This window comes from Diachasma alloeum, unplaced genomic scaffold, assembly GCF_001412515.2.
Source record: "Diachasma alloeum isolate Michigan unplaced genomic scaffold, Dall2.0 Dall_scaffold_00285, whole genome shotgun sequence".
NCBI lineage: Eukaryota > Metazoa > Arthropoda > Insecta > Hymenoptera > Braconidae > Diachasma > Diachasma alloeum.
Window position 1 is genome coordinate 380,432 of NW_021680424.1, and position 21,985 is coordinate 402,416.

At 36.8% G+C, this 21,985-nt stretch overlaps 3 protein-coding genes across 4 annotated transcripts in view; 2 read left to right on the plus strand and 1 right to left on the minus strand.

The window, feature by feature from the left end:
- Window positions 1-2,273: 2,273 nt before the first annotated feature.
- Window positions 2,274-6,409, plus strand: LOC107038536 (leucine-rich repeat-containing protein 40). Of its 2 annotated transcripts, none has more exons than XR_001460903.1 (10): window positions 2,274-2,610; window positions 3,243-3,436; window positions 3,542-3,745; window positions 3,816-3,939; window positions 4,283-4,452; window positions 4,531-4,673; window positions 4,736-4,933; window positions 5,040-5,372; window positions 5,556-5,840; window positions 6,015-6,180. XR_001460903.1 is itself a non-coding variant. In XM_015257696.1 (10 exons), the coding sequence occupies exons 1-10, from the start codon at window positions 2,460-2,462 to the stop codon at window positions 6,296-6,298; spliced, it is 1,809 nt and encodes a 602-aa protein (XP_015113182.1). In that variant the 5' UTR covers window positions 2,274-2,459; the 3' UTR covers window positions 6,299-6,409. The 2 variants fall into 2 exon arrangements, 1 of the variants encoding a protein (XP_015113182.1); XM_015257696.1 differs by lacking the exon at window positions 6,015-6,180 and adding an exon at window positions 6,193-6,409 and having other exon boundaries at window positions 5,556-5,741.
- Window positions 6,410-6,862: 453 nt separating this feature from the next.
- On the plus strand, window positions 6,863-10,746 carry LOC107038556 (thioredoxin domain-containing protein 5 homolog). The gene is made up of 6 exons (XM_015257728.1): window positions 6,863-6,990; window positions 7,683-7,869; window positions 7,999-8,148; window positions 8,306-8,414; window positions 8,725-8,981; window positions 9,350-10,746. Exons 2-6 carry the CDS (start codon window positions 7,703-7,705, stop codon window positions 9,846-9,848), a joined length of 1,182 nt encoding a protein of 393 aa, XP_015113214.1. The 5' UTR covers window positions 6,863-6,990; window positions 7,683-7,702; the 3' UTR covers window positions 9,849-10,746.
- A 213-nt stretch (window positions 10,747-10,959) lies between these two features.
- LOC107038565 (nuclear receptor subfamily 2 group E member 1-like) overlaps window positions 10,960-21,985 on the minus strand; it is a 15,929-nt gene continuing 4,903 nt past the window's right edge. The window contains 8 exon segments of the mRNA XM_015257737.1: window positions 10,960-11,841; window positions 11,931-12,185; window positions 12,617-12,698; window positions 12,775-13,014; window positions 13,136-13,261; window positions 14,040-14,229; window positions 14,353-14,433; window positions 14,560-14,611. Coding sequence (XP_015113223.1) covers window positions 11,777-11,841; window positions 11,931-12,185; window positions 12,617-12,698; window positions 12,775-13,014; window positions 13,136-13,261; window positions 14,040-14,229; window positions 14,353-14,433; window positions 14,560-14,611 — 1,091 coding nt within the window. The 3' untranslated portion in view covers window positions 10,960-11,776.

Here is a 21,985-nt window from a genome sequence, read left to right on the forward strand (position 1 = left end):
AAATATTCTCCTCACGCTTGACACTAATCAGATTCCCTGTGACACAAAAATCGTTTCGATTTTCATCCCATTTCTACCCCTTTTTCCCATCGAGAGAAGAAATCAGAGTTGTATGGGGTGGGATCGAAGGGACTTCGTGTCTGGATAGTCGAGGGGACAATGTGTGACAATGATGCGAGAATTTCTGGACACAAGAAATGGGGCAACATAAAACTGTTGTGAATTGTGACGTTTACTTCATGGATGAATGGATTTCTTTTTTATTAGGTGCAGATGCACTGAATCGGTGCCATTTTTTTTAGAAATCGGAGGACATGGATGTTGACAGTTGACATTTTTTGGGTGAGAAAATAGGACGTAAAAACTAAATCCCAGGGATTTTTCATGTGTATAGAAATAAATAGGTAAATGTCTCTAACGAAAAAATGTGAACAATTCCATAAAAATTTTCATACTGAAATTATATCTCGCGTTATTCAGGTACTCATCAGAATTCTGAAGGTGTTGATGACATTTAAAGGTCATGAGCAAAAGAATTATCTCATTCATAAATTTTTTAACTAACAGTATGAAAAGTTTTTCAATTGACTACTTAAATATTTTCATTTAGAAAAACCATTTGATTTTATTTATAAATTTTTTAAATCTGTGGATATTAATATTGAGAGTAGACATTTTTTGAGTAAAAAAATATGACATAAAACTAAATCCCAGGGATTTTTCATGTGCACAGAAATAAATAGATTAATGACTCTAACGAAAAAATGTGAATAATTCCATAAAAAAATTTCTACTGAAATTATATCTCTTGTTATTCAGGTACTCACCAGCTCTGCTTCTGCATCAGCTTCTGGAGGTGCTGATGACATTTCGATGCTCCGGAATCGACGACACAACACTAAAAGTCACATTCACAAATTTCTCGTTGTTTATTCCACTGAATGTCATTTTTTATTCATTAATAAAGGTTCAGAAACACTATTTTTCACTTTGCACTCCGAATGTCATTTAAAAAAACCTTCAATAATTGAAATACCCTCGAGTTCAACGCACGTCGCGACATCCCAACGGTTATTTTGTTAATTAACCCTCGAAAAACTTGGAAAATCAACTGACGAGGACTTACCGACACTCTCACAACAGCTAATCACAACCAATCCACTTTATTCGCGCCGAATTCTCCCGAATTTTCACTTCTCACTGATAAATCAACACTTCCAGTCCTCAATATCCATGTTTCACTCATTAATTTCCTCAGTGAAGCCGCATAAATCGATTAAACTGAGGAGATTTATTTATTCGAGGCCTCTCGCAACATCCCAGCAGCCATTTTGGATACTCATGCGCACACGGCGGCTTCGACCAACAACTTATCGACAAAAACGTCGAAAAATCCAAATAATGTATTAATCCCTCGAAAAATCCATTAAATAATTATTCCCGAGTGGAAAACAAACATTTCCACATATAAATATTGATTGTTTACTATTAATTTCCCCATTTAATTGCGAGAAAACTGAGAGAACGCCTCAGTTGCGTGACTTGCCGGACGACCGAGCGGCCATATTGGATCAGCGATGCGCATGCGCTGGCGAGCGCCGCGCAATTTCCAATTGATTCCCACTGGCGGCAATTTACCGTCAAAAATGGCAGAACCCAAAAAAAAATTATTTATCAATTAAAAATGAACAATTCTAGGCGTAAATATCAATTATATTCTATGAATTTCTCTAGTAAATCATGGAAAAACCTAATGAAACTGCGGAAACTGATCAATCACGTGTCCCACGGGCAACTTATCGACAAAAATCGCTAGAAAATCCAAATACTCTATTAATCCCCCGAAAAATCCGTTAAATAATTACTCCCCACTGGAAACCAAACACTTCTGCAAATAAATATTAATTATTCACTCTTAATTTCCCCATTTAATCGCGAGAAAACTCATGCCGACTGGCAACAATTTATCGACGAAAATTGCCAGAAACCCCAAATGCTCTATTAATCCCCCGAAAAATTCATTGAATAATTACTCTGCACTCGAAAATAAATATTTCTCCACATAATTAATAATTGATCTCTCTCAATTTTCCCGTTAAATCAGCAGAAACCGGGAAGTCCCCGATTCCCCACTTCACCGGTCGCCATATTGGGCTACGAGCCGAGTCCTCCCGAACTCGACCGACGGCAATTGACAGGCGAATTTGAACTGCCGTATTCTCTCTTATCGCCCTCCGCGCCCTTTATTGACATTCGCTCTCCGCTGTAGCTAATCGAAAAATACAATTCGGCGTTATTTATTCATCCGTGTAAGTTCAGGGATTGCGCGAGTTCTTCAACGTATTGACAATTGTCATGGACATTGGTTCGCACGGTTCGTTGGGCCCGACACTGATCGACGAGTTAATAATACGCGAGACTGCTGTGATACGTTTCAGTTGACAGTCAATTGTTGAAACATGAGTGTCGGGAGGAAGTCGAAGGTTAATCATCGGGCATTGTTCAAACCCAGGTGTAGGAATGATGATGATGAGGAATTGTCGGAGAGGATTATTATTGATGCGAGGAGATCCGGGGAACTTAATTTGGCCGGGAGGGGACTGGCTACGGGTATGCTATTGTTACCAAAAATAAAAAAATAATTATCCCTTGGCAATAAAATGTTATTAATGGTTTTAATTATCTCGAAAGGCTATTCTTTATCTTAAAAAAGACAATAATTTCTTTGAAAATGTCAATTCGACCTAAAGATTTTTAGTTTAAATGCCTCAAGATTTAAGATTTCTTGGATTTTTATGTATTTTTATTATTGAAAAAATAAAAATCATGATTTTTTTATGGACAATATGGTTTCAGGTCTTTCAGTTGTCAAAAACCTACTCCTGCTATTAAAAATTACCCAAATTTCTTTAGAAATGTGAAATTGCAGAGAAAATATGTGAATTTCACCTGAAAATGTTTATTTAAAAAATTTCTAGACTTAAATAAAATAATTTCACTGTGGAAATATTTCTGTATCTCTTGAATTTCGATAATAATGACATAACAATAATTTTTGAATGAATTTAATGACTTCTTAATGATTCTTAATGTCTCTAGATTGGAAAAAATTATTCGATTTTGTAGGAATTTTAGTATTTCATGAATTTCGAGAGATGATTCAAAATCCATATTCTTGTGGAATTAATTTAACTCTGGCTAGAATAGATTGAAAACCGTTCATTTGTGATTTAAATTTGCAGTTCCCCAAAGGATATGGACGATAAATCAGCTCTCGAAAGTAGAAGTCGAGGAGTTGGGAAGAAATCTCGATTTCGATGATGACAAGGAGCGTTGGTGGGAGCAGGAGGCCCTAAAAAAACTCAATCTGAATGGAAACAGTATCAAAACTATCGATTCCGAGATCGAGTATTTATCAGAACTTGAAGACTTGGACGTAAGCAAAAAACTTTAATCATCAACCACGAATTCATCGAAATTCCCCTCATTTTTACCGAAAAAAATCTCCAACTTCAACCTGAAATTCCATTTTTCCTCGCAGTTCCATGATAATCTCCTGGAGGAAGTGCCGAAGGCAATCGGAGCCCTGACGAAGCTCCGAAAATTTAACATTTCTCACAACAATTTAGTGAAGATTCACAAGAGATTCTTCACCCTGGAAAATCTGAAGCAACTGGATCTCTCGCATAACAATCTGGCTGACCTTGATCCGGCAATTGGGGATTTAGTGATGTTGGAGTCACTGGTATGACCAGAGTACTAGATTATTTTTCACTGCAGCAAAAATAAACTCTCGTATCTGCATTCTGTCCTAGAACCTATCGTTCAATAATCTAACAACCTTGCCCGTGGGTCTGGGGTACCTCGTGCGTTTGTGTACGTTCGATGTAAGTCATAATCTACTCGTGGAGTTGCCACCAGACATAATGAGCATGAGAGGTCTGTCTATTTCCAAAATAATTTTTCCATTAATTGACATTGAATGAATGGGTTATAAATGGGTTATTTGAATGGAATAAATTTTATTTGGTTCGAATGAAGTTTATTCAATCAAACAAACTATTTTTATGCGTGTGACATTTACTTTCAGGTAAATTTTTAAAAAATCCATTAGATTACATTTGAAAAAAAAAATCCATTTTCTGACTTTTTCCATAAAATCCAAAACTTCAATTGGAACAAGAATACCAAAAATAGTAAAATAACTGCATCAAATCAAATATTTTTCGACTGAAAATGCATGAATGAATACAGAATTCTATCCGATCTGTCTCTCCCCCAGTCCTAAAAAAACTGGATGCAAGCTCAAACCACCTAGAGCTGGTCCCTCCCCTGGGTGAGATGAGAAAACTCGAGTCCCTCATTCTCCACACCAACAATCTCAAAAATTTTCCCAACATAACCGGATGCACCGCCTTGAGGGAACTCAATCTATCTAACAACTCCATAGACGTACGTATCCCCAATAAATCTCCGCCCAATTTGGCATGAGTAGATTAAACGCATGACGAATTACCGATTAATCCCCAGGAAATTGACATGGAGTGCTTGGAGGACATGGGCCAATTGAGGTCTCTCCTACTGGCCCACAATAATATCGAAGTCATACCCGATGACATCATAAAACTTCTGAATATGGAGCGACTCGATCTGTCCTCCAACAAACTAACACTGTATGTACCCTATTTCCTCTCTCGAAACATCTCTGAATGACATTCTCCAATTCAATTCACAGAATTCCCAATTTTATCTGCATAATGCCGAACCTCAAGCACTTCATAATAAATGGAAATGAAAAAATTAAAAACGTGAGGAGAGACATCGTCCAATGTGGAACTCCAAGAATTTTGAAACATCTTCGTCAAGGTTTTGACTCTGAGAGTCTCGATGTGCAGTCGTCGGCGTCACCAGGAGCTGTACTAGCACCTGACAAGTGCGTAATAAATATTTCCATTCATTTCTACTATTCTCAATTTTTTTCCTTGATTTTCTCAATTGATTAAATTTTTTTCATTTGATTTTCGAAATTCCTGGGGCAGATACACGATGAAAAATACAAAACTGTTGAGTCTGACAGCTCAACACCTCCACGAAGTACCTGACGAGGTCCTTGAGGACGCCAAAACAGCCGGAGTGACCTGCGTAGACCTCAGCAAAAATAAACTACCCCAAGTACCTGAGAAACTGTCGACGATAACTTCTGTCGAGGACATGAAAATCTCCTGCAATCAATTGGCATCATTACCCGAGTGGTTCGGGGAACCTTTCAAGCATCTGAGATATATCGATCTCAGTCAGAATCAATTATCATCATTGCCAGAGAGCATGGGGAGGCTGGAACGATTGAGGGAGATCAACATCTCGTTCAACAGGTGAAATCCCCTTAAAAATATTTGATAGAAATTCTTTTTAATTATTTCATTATTCATTCATTTCATTCTAATTTCACAGACATTATTCATTTTACTATTCATTCATCATTATTCGATCATTTATTCTATTTCAATTTAAAACTCATGGAATAACGATTTTATGGTTTTACGATTTTACTAAAGGTTTACAACAATTCCTGAATCAATCTGCAACATTGAAAACCTGGAGATACTAATTATAAACGACAACCACATAACAGAGATTGACGTTACGTGTCTGGAAAAATTGCGACGTCTCGCGACCCTAGATCTGTCGAACAACGACATTGCACATGTGCCACCTGAACTGGGGAACATGAGGAACATTAGGTGACAAATACGATCGATGGCTTGTTGGTGCTAATGATCACTCTGCATGATTGTCTCAATATTTATTTAAATAATCATTTAGGATGCTTGATGTTACAGGTAATTGCATAGCGATCCTCAATACTTCAGAACATTCATTACTCATTTTTTACGAATTCCAATTATTCTTGTTTTTACCTAATATCCGTGTTTTTATTTCACATTTTTAGGGTTTTATTTTTTACAATGATGGATTTTTTAATTGTTTAATCGTGTTTTTTTTTTCGTTCATAGCTTGTAATGCCCCCTCAAGCATTAAATTGCATGATATCTTCATGATTATCATCCTGCTCATGTTTTCATCGTCAGATCGATGTCCAAACTGTTGTCATGTGTATGTTCGTAACAATATTTTATTATCATTTGTTGATCAGTTGGTTTTGTGGGTTTATGGGGTAATTTATTTGTTCAGGACACTGATGCTGTCGGGAAACTGCTTCAAACAGCCTCGACATGCCATTCTGGAGAAGGGAACCGAGGAGATTCTGTCGTATCTGCGTTCTCGTATTTCCTCGTGATTATGAAAATCGGGGGGGGGGACTATTTTTAAGTTACACCAGAGTATTAAATTATTCTAATTTACTCATCAATTGGCTAGTTTAATGCATATCAGTGTAGAAAATCGATTAATAAAAATTAATTTTGACAGAATATAAAAGTTTTTATATTATTTTTCATTTTATTTTTTATGGGAATACGAAATATATTAAATATTTGAAATTGAATAGTTTTAATTTGTTTATGAATAAACAAACAGCTTGATGATGAATAAAAATCAATTTTTCATTGAGCTAAATATTAATTAATTAATAAATAAACATTAAACATTAAATATTAATCGAAAATTTTTTAATTCTAAAAAATTACTATATTATTAGATTATTATAATTTGCTAATAAAATGACTTGGTTGTCATTAAAAATTAATTTTGAAAGGAAAGAGATATTTTTATATTTTTCAAATAATTTTTAAGGGATTGAAAAATTGTTCGGAATTTAAATGATTACGAAAATTTATGTTTTACCGCTTGCTCTGTCATTTTCCTTCACTGAAAATCCGCCTTGAGTGTATATGGGGGCGGACTCGGTGTATCTAGCTCGACGATAAACCAACAAAAATCCACAAAAACTAGTAATCAAAATTCAAAGTCGTAGATCGTAGATTCTCAGTCTGTTCGATAGCGTCGAACACTCGCTATCTTTTCCAGAAGGTAATTACGATTGAATTTTATTAGATTCTTTTTTCCCCAAGGGGAGCATCTATTGTTAACCCTAACCGGTGTACACATTATCATGATTTGGAGTTTTTGATCGAGAGTGAATCATTTTCATTGCAAACCCAGAGATCAGTGGAAATTTCAGTGATTGTTCGATCGTTTTCATGTTTTATTCGTGTTTTTGGTGTTTATTCCACTGAGATTATCGCTTTGATTTCTTATAATTTCTATTATTAATTCAATTCACGATTCTGTTGACGTGGGGGGTCTTGAAAGAATCCCAAGTGTTGCTCTGTCCATTAAAAATGTATAAAATCGTTTTCTAGTTCGAAATTTTAATTAAGAAATGCACAAGACTGTTCTAAAATCATTTTTTTATAATTTAGCTTCGAAAATTTGTTAATCATTTTTCAATTGCGTTCCAAAATAAATTGTTCCAGTTTGGAGAATAAAATTCGTGTGTTATTTCTTTGTTCACAAAAAATGAAATAGAAGTACTCCAATTCCTTGTAAATCAATAGTAATTTACAATAGTTGTATTTTTCAGTTTTCAAAAGTAGAATTCAACAAAAAATTCTTGTATTCCTTCCAAACATACTTGCTCATCTCTTTTGTCACAAAACAAATGCATAAAATATTTTCATAAAATTCCATTTATTATTAATTGAATCCCCTCCTTGCAATAGAATTCGAGAATAAATCAATCATGTTTCGAAAAACATTGATTCTGCTGGCTGCAGCACTCATGTACTGCCATCACTGTGCTATCACCACAGCCCACGAGGATGACGTGCACACAGTGCAGTACACCGAGGAGAATTTCTCCACCGAATTACCCAAGAAAAATCACTTTATCATGTTCTATGCACCCTGGTGAGTACCTGGTATATTTGCAGAGTGTTATCAACACGTTGAAAGATTCATAACCGATAAGAACTAGAAATAGAATTTCCTGATGTGATTTAACGTGTTTTTCCCTGCACTATTCTCATTATTTTCCAGGTGCGAGCACTGCCGTAGACTCGGCCCCACCTGGGAAATGCTCGCTGAAATGCTGAACGAAGAGGAAGACAGTAGAGTTCGCATTGCCAAGGTCGACTGCACAACAGACAGCTCAATTTGCAGTGAACACGATGTAACTGGATATCCAACGTAGGAAAATCTTCTAAATTTCATTCTGAAAGATGAAAGAATAATGCAAAATTTTATTTCCATGTTTTATTCAATTTTGGCAATTGAGAAATTTAATCCAAGGGTTTTTCAATGAAATTCTTGCATTCTTACATTTTATTTGAATTTTATTTTACAGTTTGAAGTTCTTCAAAACTGGGGAAAGCACTGGGACAAGATTCAGGGGAACTAGGGACTTGCCATCACTCAGTGCCTTCATTAATGAACAATTAGGAAGTGTGCCGACAGTAAGTATTTTTAACTAATCCAAGATTTTCCAGGAAAATACTATTTTATTGATGAATAGGAAAACGTGAAAAATAAAAAGTGAACATGAACAAACAATTAATTACAATTCATTGATGCAATCGACTTATTGATCAAAGACAGAACAAAACAAACTCTTCAAAAGTTTAAAAGATAATTAACTAATTAATTCCTGAACTAGTGATACGATTTTACCAATTCCGCTGTTATTTTCAAGTTTACGAAGAATCCTTGAAATTGACATCTTCATTATTTTACATTTTTCTCATTTTTTCTCTTCCTCATCCCCAGAACGAGTCAGAGGACAAGCCGCCAGTGCCTGAGCCAGTGAACGGTCTAGTGGAGCTCACAGGAGAAACCTTCAACAAGCACGTGTCATCAGGCAGTCACTTTGTCAAATTCTACGCCCCCTGGTGTGGCCACTGCCAGAAGCTGGCCTTCACGTGGGACAAGTTAGCCCAATCCAACAGTCACGACGACCTCGTCAGCATCTCCAAGGTGGACTGCACTCAGCACCGATCAGTCTGCGAGCAGTTCGATATCAAGGGGTACAGAATTTCTAAAATTATAACGAGTTTAAAATGTTGAATGTTTCGTCCATATTTTTTATGTAAAATATTTGAACATTCTCGTCACTTTTATTATTCTTCTGTTAATTCATCATCTTTTGATTATAAACACCAACTAATTTTATTAATACATTATTCACTAATAATTTTTTTGATGGATTTCCTGTTAACACTTGAACATAAAATGATTTTTCTGTTATTCTTCATAACTACTCACTTTTTTTCGTGTCTTGACAATTTTTACGTAACAAAATTACCCAGTAACATAGAAACAAAATACGATCCAACGAAGAATAACAATGAATAACTGAATTTTATAAAGAATTGAAGTCTTTCCATTGCGACAGGTACCCCACCCTCCTATGGATCGAGGATGGAAAGAAAGTCGACAAATACTCTGGGGAGAGGAGCGAAGAGCAGCTGCAGGAGTACGTCAACAAGATGTTGAAGAAGAGGTCTGTTGTATCCGACGACAGTGAAGAACAGGCTGAAGACTCAGTGCAATCTGTCTTCACTCTCACTGGGGAGTCCTTCAAGCACGGCATCGAGAAGGGCGTCACCTTCATCAAGTTCTTCGCTCCCTGGTGTGGCCACTGCAAACGTCTCGCCCCCACGTGGGAGAACCTGGGGAAGAAATTCATTGGACGAGGGGACGTTCGCATTGTCAAAGTCGACTGCACTTTGGACACCAGCAAAAAGCTCTGTGACGAGCAGGAGGTCGACGGCTTCCCCACACTCTTCTTGTACAAGGACGGAGAGAAGATCTCTGAATACAGTGGGTCCAGGACTCTTGATGATCTTTATGAGTTCGTTGATAAGCACCTGAGGGCTCACGACGAGCTGTAATTCCGGAGGGGAACTGTTATTCAGGCCCCCAGGATTTCTAATCCTGGATTAGTGGGATTTGTCGATTAATTCCAAGGAACAGAGGAATTTTTACTGAAAACAGTGAAATTTTCAATTTCGACGTTTTTTAATTTTAGATATTTACGAAGAGTTGTTCGTAATTTTGGATTGAATTCTTTTAATTTGAGACTAGAGAAAGATTGAGTTTATTTATCTCTGAATTTTAAGGGAAGAGAAGAATTTCTGCTGAATAAGATGAGACGTTTTCCAAACTGATCTCAATCTAGCTATGAAATTTAATAATTTCGATTTGATAATTCTCACTGCGTTGTTTTCTAGAATTTTTATGAAGTAATGGATCCATTACCCCTCGACCACACCCGGTGTAATAAAACAAATCGAGAGAAAGATGATTTCTCAGTTCCACTTAATTAGTTAAGCAGTCTTCATGTTTTAAAGTTTGTTTTCGCGTCAGAATGAATCATAATCTCCAGAGAACTGTGCTTCCGGATTCTCGAGAGTCTTCAAGGTCACAAACGCAACGGGAACGGCGACTAAACCGTCTGCACAATTGATGAATAAATATCTCGTTATTATTGTTTATTTTTCCGGTCTTGATTCCTCGACTTTTTTGAGTTCTACTAGATAACGTGATTATGATTCTAGTCGTAATTATCACAAATACGAGTATTCATTCCCCAGTAGATGGTAAACCCATGAATTTTGTAACGAGAAATATTATAAACATAAAATACAGGTTGAATGTTACTATGAAGCAATTGAATCTTCGAATATACACGAATATCCGTAAATATTCTACATTTTGTACTGTCTCTCAATGAGAATATCATCAGTTTCACATGTAATTAAAGAAAATAAATCGATACGAAATCATGAATTTGGTGATTAATTATTATTAATTATATCTCGATAGAATTTATTTTTAATTCAATTAAACCAAAAAAATGGATGGACAAAATAATGTCCTTGAATGCAAAATTGAACATAAAATGAATAAAAGAAAATAAATCAATTCAAAATGATGAATTTGGTGATTAATTACTCGTCAACTACATTTCCAGAATTTTTTATTTTTCCATTATGCGAAAGATTAACTATAGATAAACAATTGTATTAAGTAGTACCACTTAGACATTTATTCTAACAGTTTTTAACTATACAGAGAATCAATTTAATCTACAATTTTCGTAATAATGTTTTAACATTAATTATTTGAAAATTTTCAACACCGAATTCTGTGCACAAAGTAAACTACTCGTGAAATGAGAAGTAATAGGGAAAACAGGGAAAATTATCACAGACGCCTCAAGTCAAGATCCCATAGTTTTTGGTTTTAATTACAGGGGTTTATGTGCAGTTATCAGTATTTATAGTTCACTTAGGGGTAATAAGTAGTGATTGAGACATTTATACATTCAATTTTCATTTACAGCGATATTTAATTTTTGCTACTTTACAGGGATATGAGGGTTTACACTGATGGGAAAATAATCACTTGATGATTTGTTTGATGCAAAAAAGGGCCAAATACTTATTTTACATTTTTGCTATTTTTTTCTCGTTTCGACTATCCAATACTCAGATCCAAAAAATGAATTTTTAAATAGAGTGCAGCAATCACGACGTGATAGCAGCCTTGGAACTTCGAAATAAATATTTTACGCAGAATGCAGATTATCACCTCCTTATTCTCAATTTTTTTCCCTCAGTGTAATTATTGATATGCTGGGCATTATGACACTATGAATTCACTATTATAATTTAACGTGTGAATTGTAGATTTCCGGAGAAAAAAATCTTAATGCTGATTAATTCAATTACTCTCTCAACTCTCGTCTTTGATTATCTCATTCAATCCCAAAAATCGCGGTAAAATTGGATTAAAATATTTGTCTGTCTGTTTAATCTCATTTTTTCAGATCAGCATCTTTCGGATGATTGATCATGCCGAATCCAATGTCCCCCTTGAAATCTGTGAAAAATATTCCATCCATTTGACTTTCGATTGAATTCAATTGAGGAATGAATAGAAAAAAAATTGAAAAATAATTGTCTATTCACCGTCTGTTGAGTGGTGCTCCATCTTATACATGTCACCGAGTAATCGCGCTATGGGAATGTCACCGATTGTTTCACGGAAAAACAGAAGCTCCACTGTTGTGGGCTTTACGGCGTGCAACATTGGTAATGATAGGAGGAAACGGCCGAATCTCTCGGGCTGACGGGGATAACGGGATCTTATGTAATCCCCGAGAATACACTGGGCTTGGTCTTGCAGCATTTCGACGGGTTTAGGGTCGGTTAGACCCTTTGTCTCTGTAATTTCAAGAGAAAAAAGATTTTTTTCATCATCATCTCAATTCATTTCAGTACCGAAACGGTTCAACCTCTTTCCTAGGGAAATATCTCCGAATCTACGGGAGATAACAAAATTTTCGTAAAGAACTTTTTCGTAGCCCTCAATTCGCTCTACAAAAAAGGTCGTGATAAAAAATTTGGTATCTCCCCTAGATTTCGAGATATTCATTGAAAACCGGCTAAACATCAAAATTTACTTGACCCGTTTTACCTCTTCGCTATTTATGCGTCAATAAATAATTAAATGATGAGAAAATGCATAAAATGAAATGCGTAAAAATACCTGTGTAAAATAATAATAAATGAATCCTTCAGTATTTTTCCATTTAATTTTATTCGAAGTAAAAAATTGTTTATTGATGTTTATTATATTTTTTTAATGAATCTACCTGGCCTGAAGAGTACTACAGCCTTCATGCACCCGCACTCTCCCCCATCAGGCGAAAGTTGTCGAAATCTGCACATTATTTCCTTGAAGAGAAGAAAAAAAATCCCTCTGTCTTGTAATTTTTTTTTTACAGCAGGAAATTGAATTTTTTATTCTCACTTGAATCGTGTGAAGTTCCTGGAGTGAAGCTTCGTCGGGGGGTAGCCTGCGTCGCACCTGCTCATCATCGAGGAGCCCCGTAATGTCCCAGGAGACCGACCACTGAGCCAAGTGCAGCAGAAACAACTGCGTCCACGTCTGCTGGAGGAGGACGAGTCTGTCTTCTTTGTATAGAGTTTGAAACGGGGCTAGGCAACGCACCCATCGCACTGCCATGAATAAAAGTCTAGCTGTTGTTTCCTGAATATACAATGTGCAATTTAAAATGATGATATAACGACGAGGAAAAAATTATCGCAATTGGGAATAAAAAACGGTCAGGATTAGTTCGAGAATTTATTCGAGTGAATGTGGAAATTACTTGTAGCATTTCCCAGGTAGGACTGAAATTCTGTAGTGTTCCCGTCGGACTGGCACTCGCCTCAGTCTCCGTCTGGTCCAGGGAACCCTCGCCGTCGGGCTGCAATCGAGTGCTCCATAAAATTTCCTTTTATAGTAGTAAAACAACAGAAAGGAAAATAAAATACAAAATTCTGGAATTCACAGATTACTGAAAACTGTAAAAAACTAATTTTTTTCTCAATTTAATTATCGTTTTGGGTTTTCAAAGAAGAGATATTCAAAAAGCAGGGTTTAACCCAGTGTTTTATGCGAAAATTAACATTTCCATTGCAATCAAATCTAAATTTTTCGTCTCAAAAGGAACTTCATAAAAAATGATCCACCATTTTGCAAACAAGGTCTATTATTTGTTTATAAGCAGGAAATATTTGAAAAAATATAAATATTTAGGTGACAGTAACTACGTATGAATATTTTCAAATTTTTCCCATGCAATTTAATTGAAAAATTCAAAAACCGAAAATATCCAAAAGCGCGGCGTAACCCGGCCGAAGGGTAGAGCTACTTTAACCAAGTATTCTTCGTTCAAGGGTGAAATATTCTCTATTTGATATCATTTTTCACATTTAGAATAATCCACTCTACCAATCAAAATGAATTAATTCCGAATAAAACATCCAAAAAATTTCCTCCGAGAATTTTTCTAACAAAAAACACTAAATTTCATTTGTTAATAAAATATTCTTCCTTCAAAAACGAAATATCCTCGGTTTCATGTTATTCTCCGTCCCAAAACGAACGCATTCCACAATTAAAAATTTATCAACTCCGAATAAAACATTCAAATCATAAAAAAAATCTGTAAAAAAACAAAATAAAAAATAATGAAAAAATAAAATCTCAAAATTGTTTTCTGGTCTTACTTGACACTTTTCCGCCGACATGAGGATCTGTAGAAGGGGTGGTTGTTGTCCAAGTGCAACAGATGCCGAATGATAAAGTCCCGGATTGGGCGGTGGTAGTTGAAGGGGAAACGACACGGGAGAAGTCCCGTCATCCGGTGGTTTTTGCATTAATGACGGCGGTTGGGGGTACGGCACGTACCTCAATCTCCTGAAAGTAATTCCTCACTCATTTGACGGCTCCTCAAACACCCCCCAAGCCCCAGGGACTCGAGACACTCAATTAACTGATCAATTAAATCCCGAAATTTCGGGATTTGGGTAAAAAACACACCTGTGAATGGAGAGCAAGTGCGAGGCGGTTCTGTCTCTTCTGGTGCGATCGTGGTGGCCTGGGGGTGTTGACAGAGGCGACAGGGGATTCACCACTGGGCTGTGATGTGGGAACAGGTGAGGGTTGATGTCAACTCTGGGCTCATGGCGCACCGGTGATCCCGGGTGGGAGGAGAGGGTTGTCACTAAGGACTGCTGGGAGCCGTGGTGCTTGTCTGGGTGGGGCTTTGGTTTCCTTGGACCACGTTCGTGTTGTACTGCTAAACATTAATTAACGGGCCACGCAATTAATTGTGTTTCTTGCGAGTTGACGTAAATATTTTAATAATAACGATTGAAGAATTCACGGAGAGAAATATTCAATTAAAATGACGTATCCTTTCCGTAATTCCGGACCAAAATGTGGATGTAAGAAAGTTTACGGAACTGTCGCGGAATTTTTCCAGGGCGTTCCGTAATTTTTATCTGAATCTCCTGTGGAAAATTACGATACCGTCGCCTAAATTTTTTGAGTCGATTCCGTAATCGGCGAGGGAATTGTGAGTTCCGTAATTTTTACTGAACATTTCTCTCCGTGGAGAAGCGTTGAATGGGTTCTCGGATTATTTTCCCGGAAAAATCGATAAGAATTGTTGATTTTAGTTCAATTTTTCCCGGAAAATGAATAGAAAACCAGAAAATTCCGGTAAATATCTTCTTGAATTTTCAGGACAGTGACACTGAATCCGAAAATTCAATGTAATTTGGCACTGAATATTCATATTAGATAGGAAATTCAAATAAATCAAGGAATTCTCGTCTTTGTGGTGCTTAAAATTCTGGAATTTTACTGAATTTTCAGTGAGACCTGCCATTTCATGATTTTTTCCCCTAAATCGCATTTAGTGTGAACTCAACTGATCTGATTAAGAATTACATTACATTAATTTTAAAATTTTCATATCAATATCGGTAAACAACAAATTGATTAAACAATCCCGAATTAAAAAAAGACGATTTTTCTCATTAACTTTTTCATTTTTCCCTTCAAAGATAAAAAAAAGAAAACGCTAATTGAATTTCCTTCAAAAAAAAATTGGAAAAATTCGCCGAGGAAAAAAATTTCGTCCGCCGTATAAAACGAGAATTTCACGATATTGGAGAGGAAAACTGGTGTTTTGAACCCGGAAAAATTGATGACAAGAGATGAAATGTCAAGTGCAGCTGGACCGAGGAGGGAGTGGGGAGTAAAATTGTTGTTGAGGAGAAGTCTGAGGGTATATACACCTCGGAGGTGGCGGATAGTGAGGGTGTGTCAGGGGACGTGTTGGCCAGGCTTTTGCGGGGTTCACTCCCTCCTCTCCCTCCCTCTCTCTCTCTCCCATTCCACTTCACTCGGGATTCTGCCACTGGGTGGTAGGCACATCATCATTAATGAGGCTGAGCGGATACCACCCGGCTGGTTCCCACGTTCGCACACTGGCGTTGGAACTGTATCCAATTCATCCCTCCAGCACCCGAAAACCCATACTGCTTGACCGCATTGCCGCGGGAAGCTTTATTTCCAGTTTTTCAGTTTCAGTTATTTTTGTTTTTGGATTTTTCATTACGTGACATGAAAAATTGGGGATTTGTTGGGAAGCCAGGAAAATTTCCGGTTGGAAACACTCGTTTTCCGTTTCAACTTCTCGAGTTGTCGACAAAATTCATTATTTTTCACAACAGAAAAGAAAACTAGTGTCTGAAATTAAATTAAGACACTTCGTCCCCTTTTTTGAGACATTTGTACCCCTCAATTATGAGAATGCGAAACGTAAAAATTACGGTTCGAAACGTAATTCGGGCGCGAAGTAAAATTCAATAGAAAGTGTGAGTCGGAACTGAAATTGCACGAATCGCCACGTAAATTCTACGATTTGTTCCGTAAAAATTAGCCATCTGATGACTCACCGCTGTGAGGACAACAAGTCGTTCCGTAATTTTTCCCCAACGATTGAGAAATTTTACGGAACGGAACGTAGAAATAACTCACCAGCTTCATAAAAATTGTTGAGTGTTCAAGAATTTTTTATTTTGGAGGCACAATAAGTCGGGAAGATACTGTAAGATTTTACTTCTTCGGGAGAAATGACGTGACAATTTCGTACTTTGTTCGGTGGTGAACCTGAAAATTCACTGAACGTTTCAGATATCTTCTCTTCCATTCCTATAAAAATTTCCGGAAAACGACTCCCCATCGCGGATTACGTGAGTTGTTCCGTAATTTTTACTGAATATGTCTCTCCGCGCAGTGAATTAAGTCATTTAGAATCATTTTTTCTTGAGCTTGTGGGCATTACTGTCTCGGAAATTACCCTAAGACGTCCGGACACTAGTTTTCACAGTGAAAAAAAATTAAATTGCCGTGCTCGAGGCATGTCTCGTCCCCCTAATGTTTGAATATCATCAGTATCGATACGGCCCGGACAAATACGACTTATAAAAATATTCACGATACCGGGAAACGTAAACACAGATGCAGCGTATGTGGGGTAGGTTGGGAGAATCCCCGGGGTTGTTATTTTTTTATCGAACCACAGTGGCCGTTCTCCACAGGCGTGATTAGTAAAAACATGAGGATATTTTTTGTGTTTTGCTAGCGCCGAGAATTAGTCAATTCGATGGAAAATAACCGGAATTATGTTTTCTCGGTAAATGTTTGCACTGGGGGAAGAATTTTTCAATTATTTCTCGATTTCCCTGAGCTCGAGTGAAATATTTCTTTTTGTTTGGCCTCTGGGGAACGTTTACGGGATTAGACGAGTTTCGGAACATCAAACTAACATGAGAGAAGGGTTCAACGGTCAAAGCTAGGAAACTTCTCTCACCCTGAAGCTTACCCATCACCCGAAGGTCCAAGACATCTAGAACTTAAATACAACCCCTCGAAGATCTCACAGTCTTCAATTTGTGTTTGAAACCCAACAACAATTGGAAATTGCACTCACTTTGAGACCCAAGTTTTTTTTTGAAAATAACATTCATTTGGTGAAAAATATAAATAATAATTTTATAAAACGAATTGGACATCTAGAGGAATCATTAATTTATATTAAATAAACTTTGTTTGAATCAAATAAACAGTTTTTCAGTAATTCAGTAAATAACAGTGTTCGGTAATTAAAAATTAAATAATTGTTCAGACGAAGACAATAATGAATTTATTAATATTTAATAATGTTGTATCAAATAAATTGTTTACTCAATTCGAATAGAGAATTTATTTACTCTTTCATTCATTCCATAAAATTAAAAACTATCCACTGACATAAATATATGAATTTATTAATATGCAACAAAAATATTGTTGAAATAAGTGAAAAACTTTTCAATAAAAAAAAAATTCATGCAATTCAGTATTATTGTACAATTTTTGTATTTGATTCAAGTATATTTTATGCTCAATTCCCATATATTCATTCGAAAGACATATAAACGTCTCACGAGAGCAATTACTACAACGAGAATTATCTTGTTCTGACGGAAACTTTCTTTTTTCCCCACAAATAAATTGATTCAACGCGACAAAGATCTCTTCATGGAAGCATATAATTTTTCAGCACAACAAATTTTTTCTCTCACTGCATTAAAAGCCATTTAACACTCTAAAATCCTCGATAAAAAGTCCAGCTGAAAACTAAACAAAAAAATAGAGGAAATGACGAGCGCAGGATTACGTCCGCATGCGCTGGAATGGACCGCGCCCTGTGCGCCCTTTCCATCTTTTATTCTCCATCTTCATCACTCTCGTGTTTGTAAACCAGTTGATGGCACGTGTGGGCCACAATGCTAGTTCCCACACGCAAACAGTCAGCCTCCCGCACCCTCGCATCGCCCAACGGACGGGGGTGGGGGGTGAAAACGCCGGGGCCAACGGGATCACACTCCCTCTATCCTGCTAAACGGTAAACCGATCTGTGAACATTTCAGCAGTCACCGATCTCCAAGGCTAATCCCTCCAGTTCACTGGGGTTTGGATACGTTTCACCTATTGCCACTCATTCCGCACTGTTTTCCAGTCACATGTTTACTCCCCCTGGTCTCGACATTTTATCATATACGGTTGATACGTGTTTATGGAAATTTCGGGGTGGGGGTGGGTCAGTGCATGCACTTGTCCGGGGTCTCACCATCGGGTGACACGTGTCGGGGCTAATCGTCGGGTAATAGAGGTGTTTGGTGGATTGGGGGAACATTATGTTGAGTTATTTTAGTGCACGTGCTGAATTATCTCCGAGAATTTCACGCACTTATTTTTCAGTAGTTGAATGCATGGCGAACTAAAATTTATTGGAGATTTTAAAGATATTTCAATTAATACGCAAGGAAAAAGCAGATGGAAAACACAATATGACGACCTATTTTGCCCCACTACTTTCCGAGATACAAAACGCCAAATTTTTTAATTGCGAAAATTCCCGTTTCATTATCACGCGAATTACTGCGTGAGAATGAAAATAAAATCGTCATATTGCGTATTTCGTCGGCAATTTCCCTGACTTTCCACCAAAAATATTTTTATTCCCCTCATTTTTATTTTTGCACAAAGCGATTTTTCGTTTATTTGAAAAAACGAAAAAAAGGAAAATCGAAATTTATCGGAACATAATTTAAAGCATTTTCAATTAAAAAATAAGGAAAAATTATCTGGAAAGCGCAATATCACGACCCATTTTGCCCCAGTTGTTTCCTCCATACATAAAAAAAATCCCTCTTCATTACCTCGGGAACTAACGCAATAGAGACCATTTTATTGCATTTTATTGCAGTTATTAAAAAAAAAATTATGATGAATTTTTCGTTTTGACGTACCCCCCCCATAAAAATCCACCGTTATTCCCTGAAACACGTGTGAATATGTCGTAACCACGAGAATATGTTCTTCTGAACCACCGAGGGGAAGAAATAAAAAAGAAAATATGGAGAAAATGTCAGAGCTCTGTCACCTCGGCATTTTGCACCCTTCTTGTCGCATAGTCGAGTTTATCGTTTATGTGGATGGATTGATGCTGTCCGTTGCGTTGTAGGGCACACCTCGCTCGACTGGGTTACCAGCCGTCCACTCCCACGCGATCCCCAGAGCCGACTATTCCACACTCGGCAGCCCCAGAAATGGACCCCCCCAACACCCTGGCCTCGTACCTACAACGATCAACTCACGCTCTGAAACTTCTCTGACTGGGGCTCCACGGGCATTATGCCAACAAATCATAAGTAATCGCCTCTTGTGTGCGTCTTTGATGTTACGGGGAGAGTTGAGAGAGTGAAATTATCCCGGAGAATTAATAAAAAATTATCTTTAAGAGGAAAATATTTATTTTTGTCTTTCATTTTATTGATAAAAAAAATTGTTTTGCTGCTCGGTCCACTCGTAGACCCTTTCATCACTCGTAGGGTCACGAGGGCCAGTCACGGTCAACTATATTGGTCGTATAAAAATATTATTCATGGAAATTGCCATTTTTTTAATGTCAAAGTATTTTTTTACCACTGTTTTTTACATTTTTATTCCTATTCTTCTTTATGACCGCCATAAGAACCTCATATGCACGCCACAGGACCTCTTTATGACTTCCATCAGACCTTCGAATGACTCTAAATGACTCCGACCCTCATGAACCTCAATTTAAAATTATTTTTCTCTATTGTTTGTCTCATTTTTCACTCCATTTCTACTGTTTGTGTTCACGACCTTCTTATTCTCCCTCATGACCCCCATAAAACCTTCATGCACGCCATAGGACCTCTTTATGACTTCCGTAAGACCTTCGCATGACTCTAAATGACTCCGACCCTCATGAACCTCAATTTAAAATTATTTTTCTCCATTGTTTGTCTCATTTTTCACTCCACTTCTACTGTTCGTGTTCACGATCTTCGTATTCTCCCTCATGACCTCCATAAAACCCTCATGCACGCCATAGAACCTTATTGTGAGTTCCCTAAGACCTCCATGACCCTCATGACCCTCATGCCCAAATGTCGCCTAAATTTCGCGCACCTATTTTTTTATCAGGAAAGAAACAGAGATTTTTTATTTAAAAAATCCTTAAAATCATCTCAGCTAAAGCATAATGAATCAATGAATTCACAATGGAATTCACAATATCGTGAAAATGGGGATAAAATCGAGGGGATTGAAAAGTTTTATGATAAAAGTTCACAAGAGCGATTGAGCGTTAAAACGTGAGTTTGCGAATATATAACTGGGATCAGATGGATTCGCTGTGTACATGAGGGGGGGATCATGTTGACCCGTTTTGTGTCGTGAAAAAATAGGGGAGGAACGGCTAGATTGTCGGCTACAAAGTTTGTTGACACGACTCTGTGAAAAATTCGAAATTCAATTCCAATCGTTCAACTATGTTTTTGTTTGTAAAACTTTCAGTTGATAATTGCTTTTCGGTTGTGTGTGAGATGTTTGTGTCGGATGATTTGACGGGGTGTATTGTCAGAGCGATAAAATTTATGAGCTCAAGTGACTCCGGTGGTAATGGAATACGAACGTGCGGAAACACACCTCGGTGAAGAGCCCCACCTGGGGGTTTGCGCGGTAATGCTGATAATACTGGAGGACTTTTACCCGGAACAGGTCGACGGTGGCATAATAGGGGGGTGGAATTGTTTATGCGCTGAAAGGGCAACATGAGAATATTTTATGGGGAAAATTCCTCATTTTCGGATGAAAATATTTTCGCAGAAATTAACCGTTGAAAATTAATTTCATTCAACTCAATTCTTTTAAAATCAAAAGTGTAGGTTTAATTATTAAAAGAATTTAGTTAAATTTAGTTGCAATAATTTTAATATCAATTACATTCGTCTAATTTAATTAAAGTTGAGGGAAATTTCATTTTTATAATGTCATCGGTTTCTGGAAAATTTACGGAGATTTAGAAAAAATTATTTTTCGGGTGAGATATTTATTGTTTATTAATTATTCATAAAATATTCATCTTTCGAAAATTGGGATATGACAATTATAAACGTATTTTTTCAGATTTTTTGAGAATTTTCGAAGCTTAAGTAACAAAATTATGGCAAAATATTCGGAAATCTGGGATTAAATATAACAAATCCATCGCAAATTACACAAATACGAGACTTATAGGTACACAAACGCGATCATGCGGGTATATTTAATCCTCTTTTGATATTCGCCGCCCGCACCAACGCCCGATTAGAATCAAAAGAAGACTGAATCAATAATTCCCGAGAGAAGTCCGATTTAAATTTTAATACTTCACACTGATGAAAAAAAAAAGGAAATTACGTGGACATTTTAATAGCAATTTTCGAGAGAGCGAAATGGAATTCAATTTGGAGTAGAAGAAATCATGGAATTTCGAATTTTTCAACCGCAGAAAAATCACATTCCCTCTAATTACCTGAATAAAGAATAAAAACATTCATATTCAGGATCAAATTACTCTGAATTTCTCACTCAATTGAAAACGGAGGAATAGACCAATAAAATTTTGAGTTTTCTCAATTTTTTTCTCGAAATCTTGAATTTCCAGTTACGAAATTTCTGGAAATTTCACAAACAAAAACTTTTGACTGAAATTTTGACTGTGAAAGTCCTCCTCCCCCTCCCAACGCCCCCCCCCCCCCCC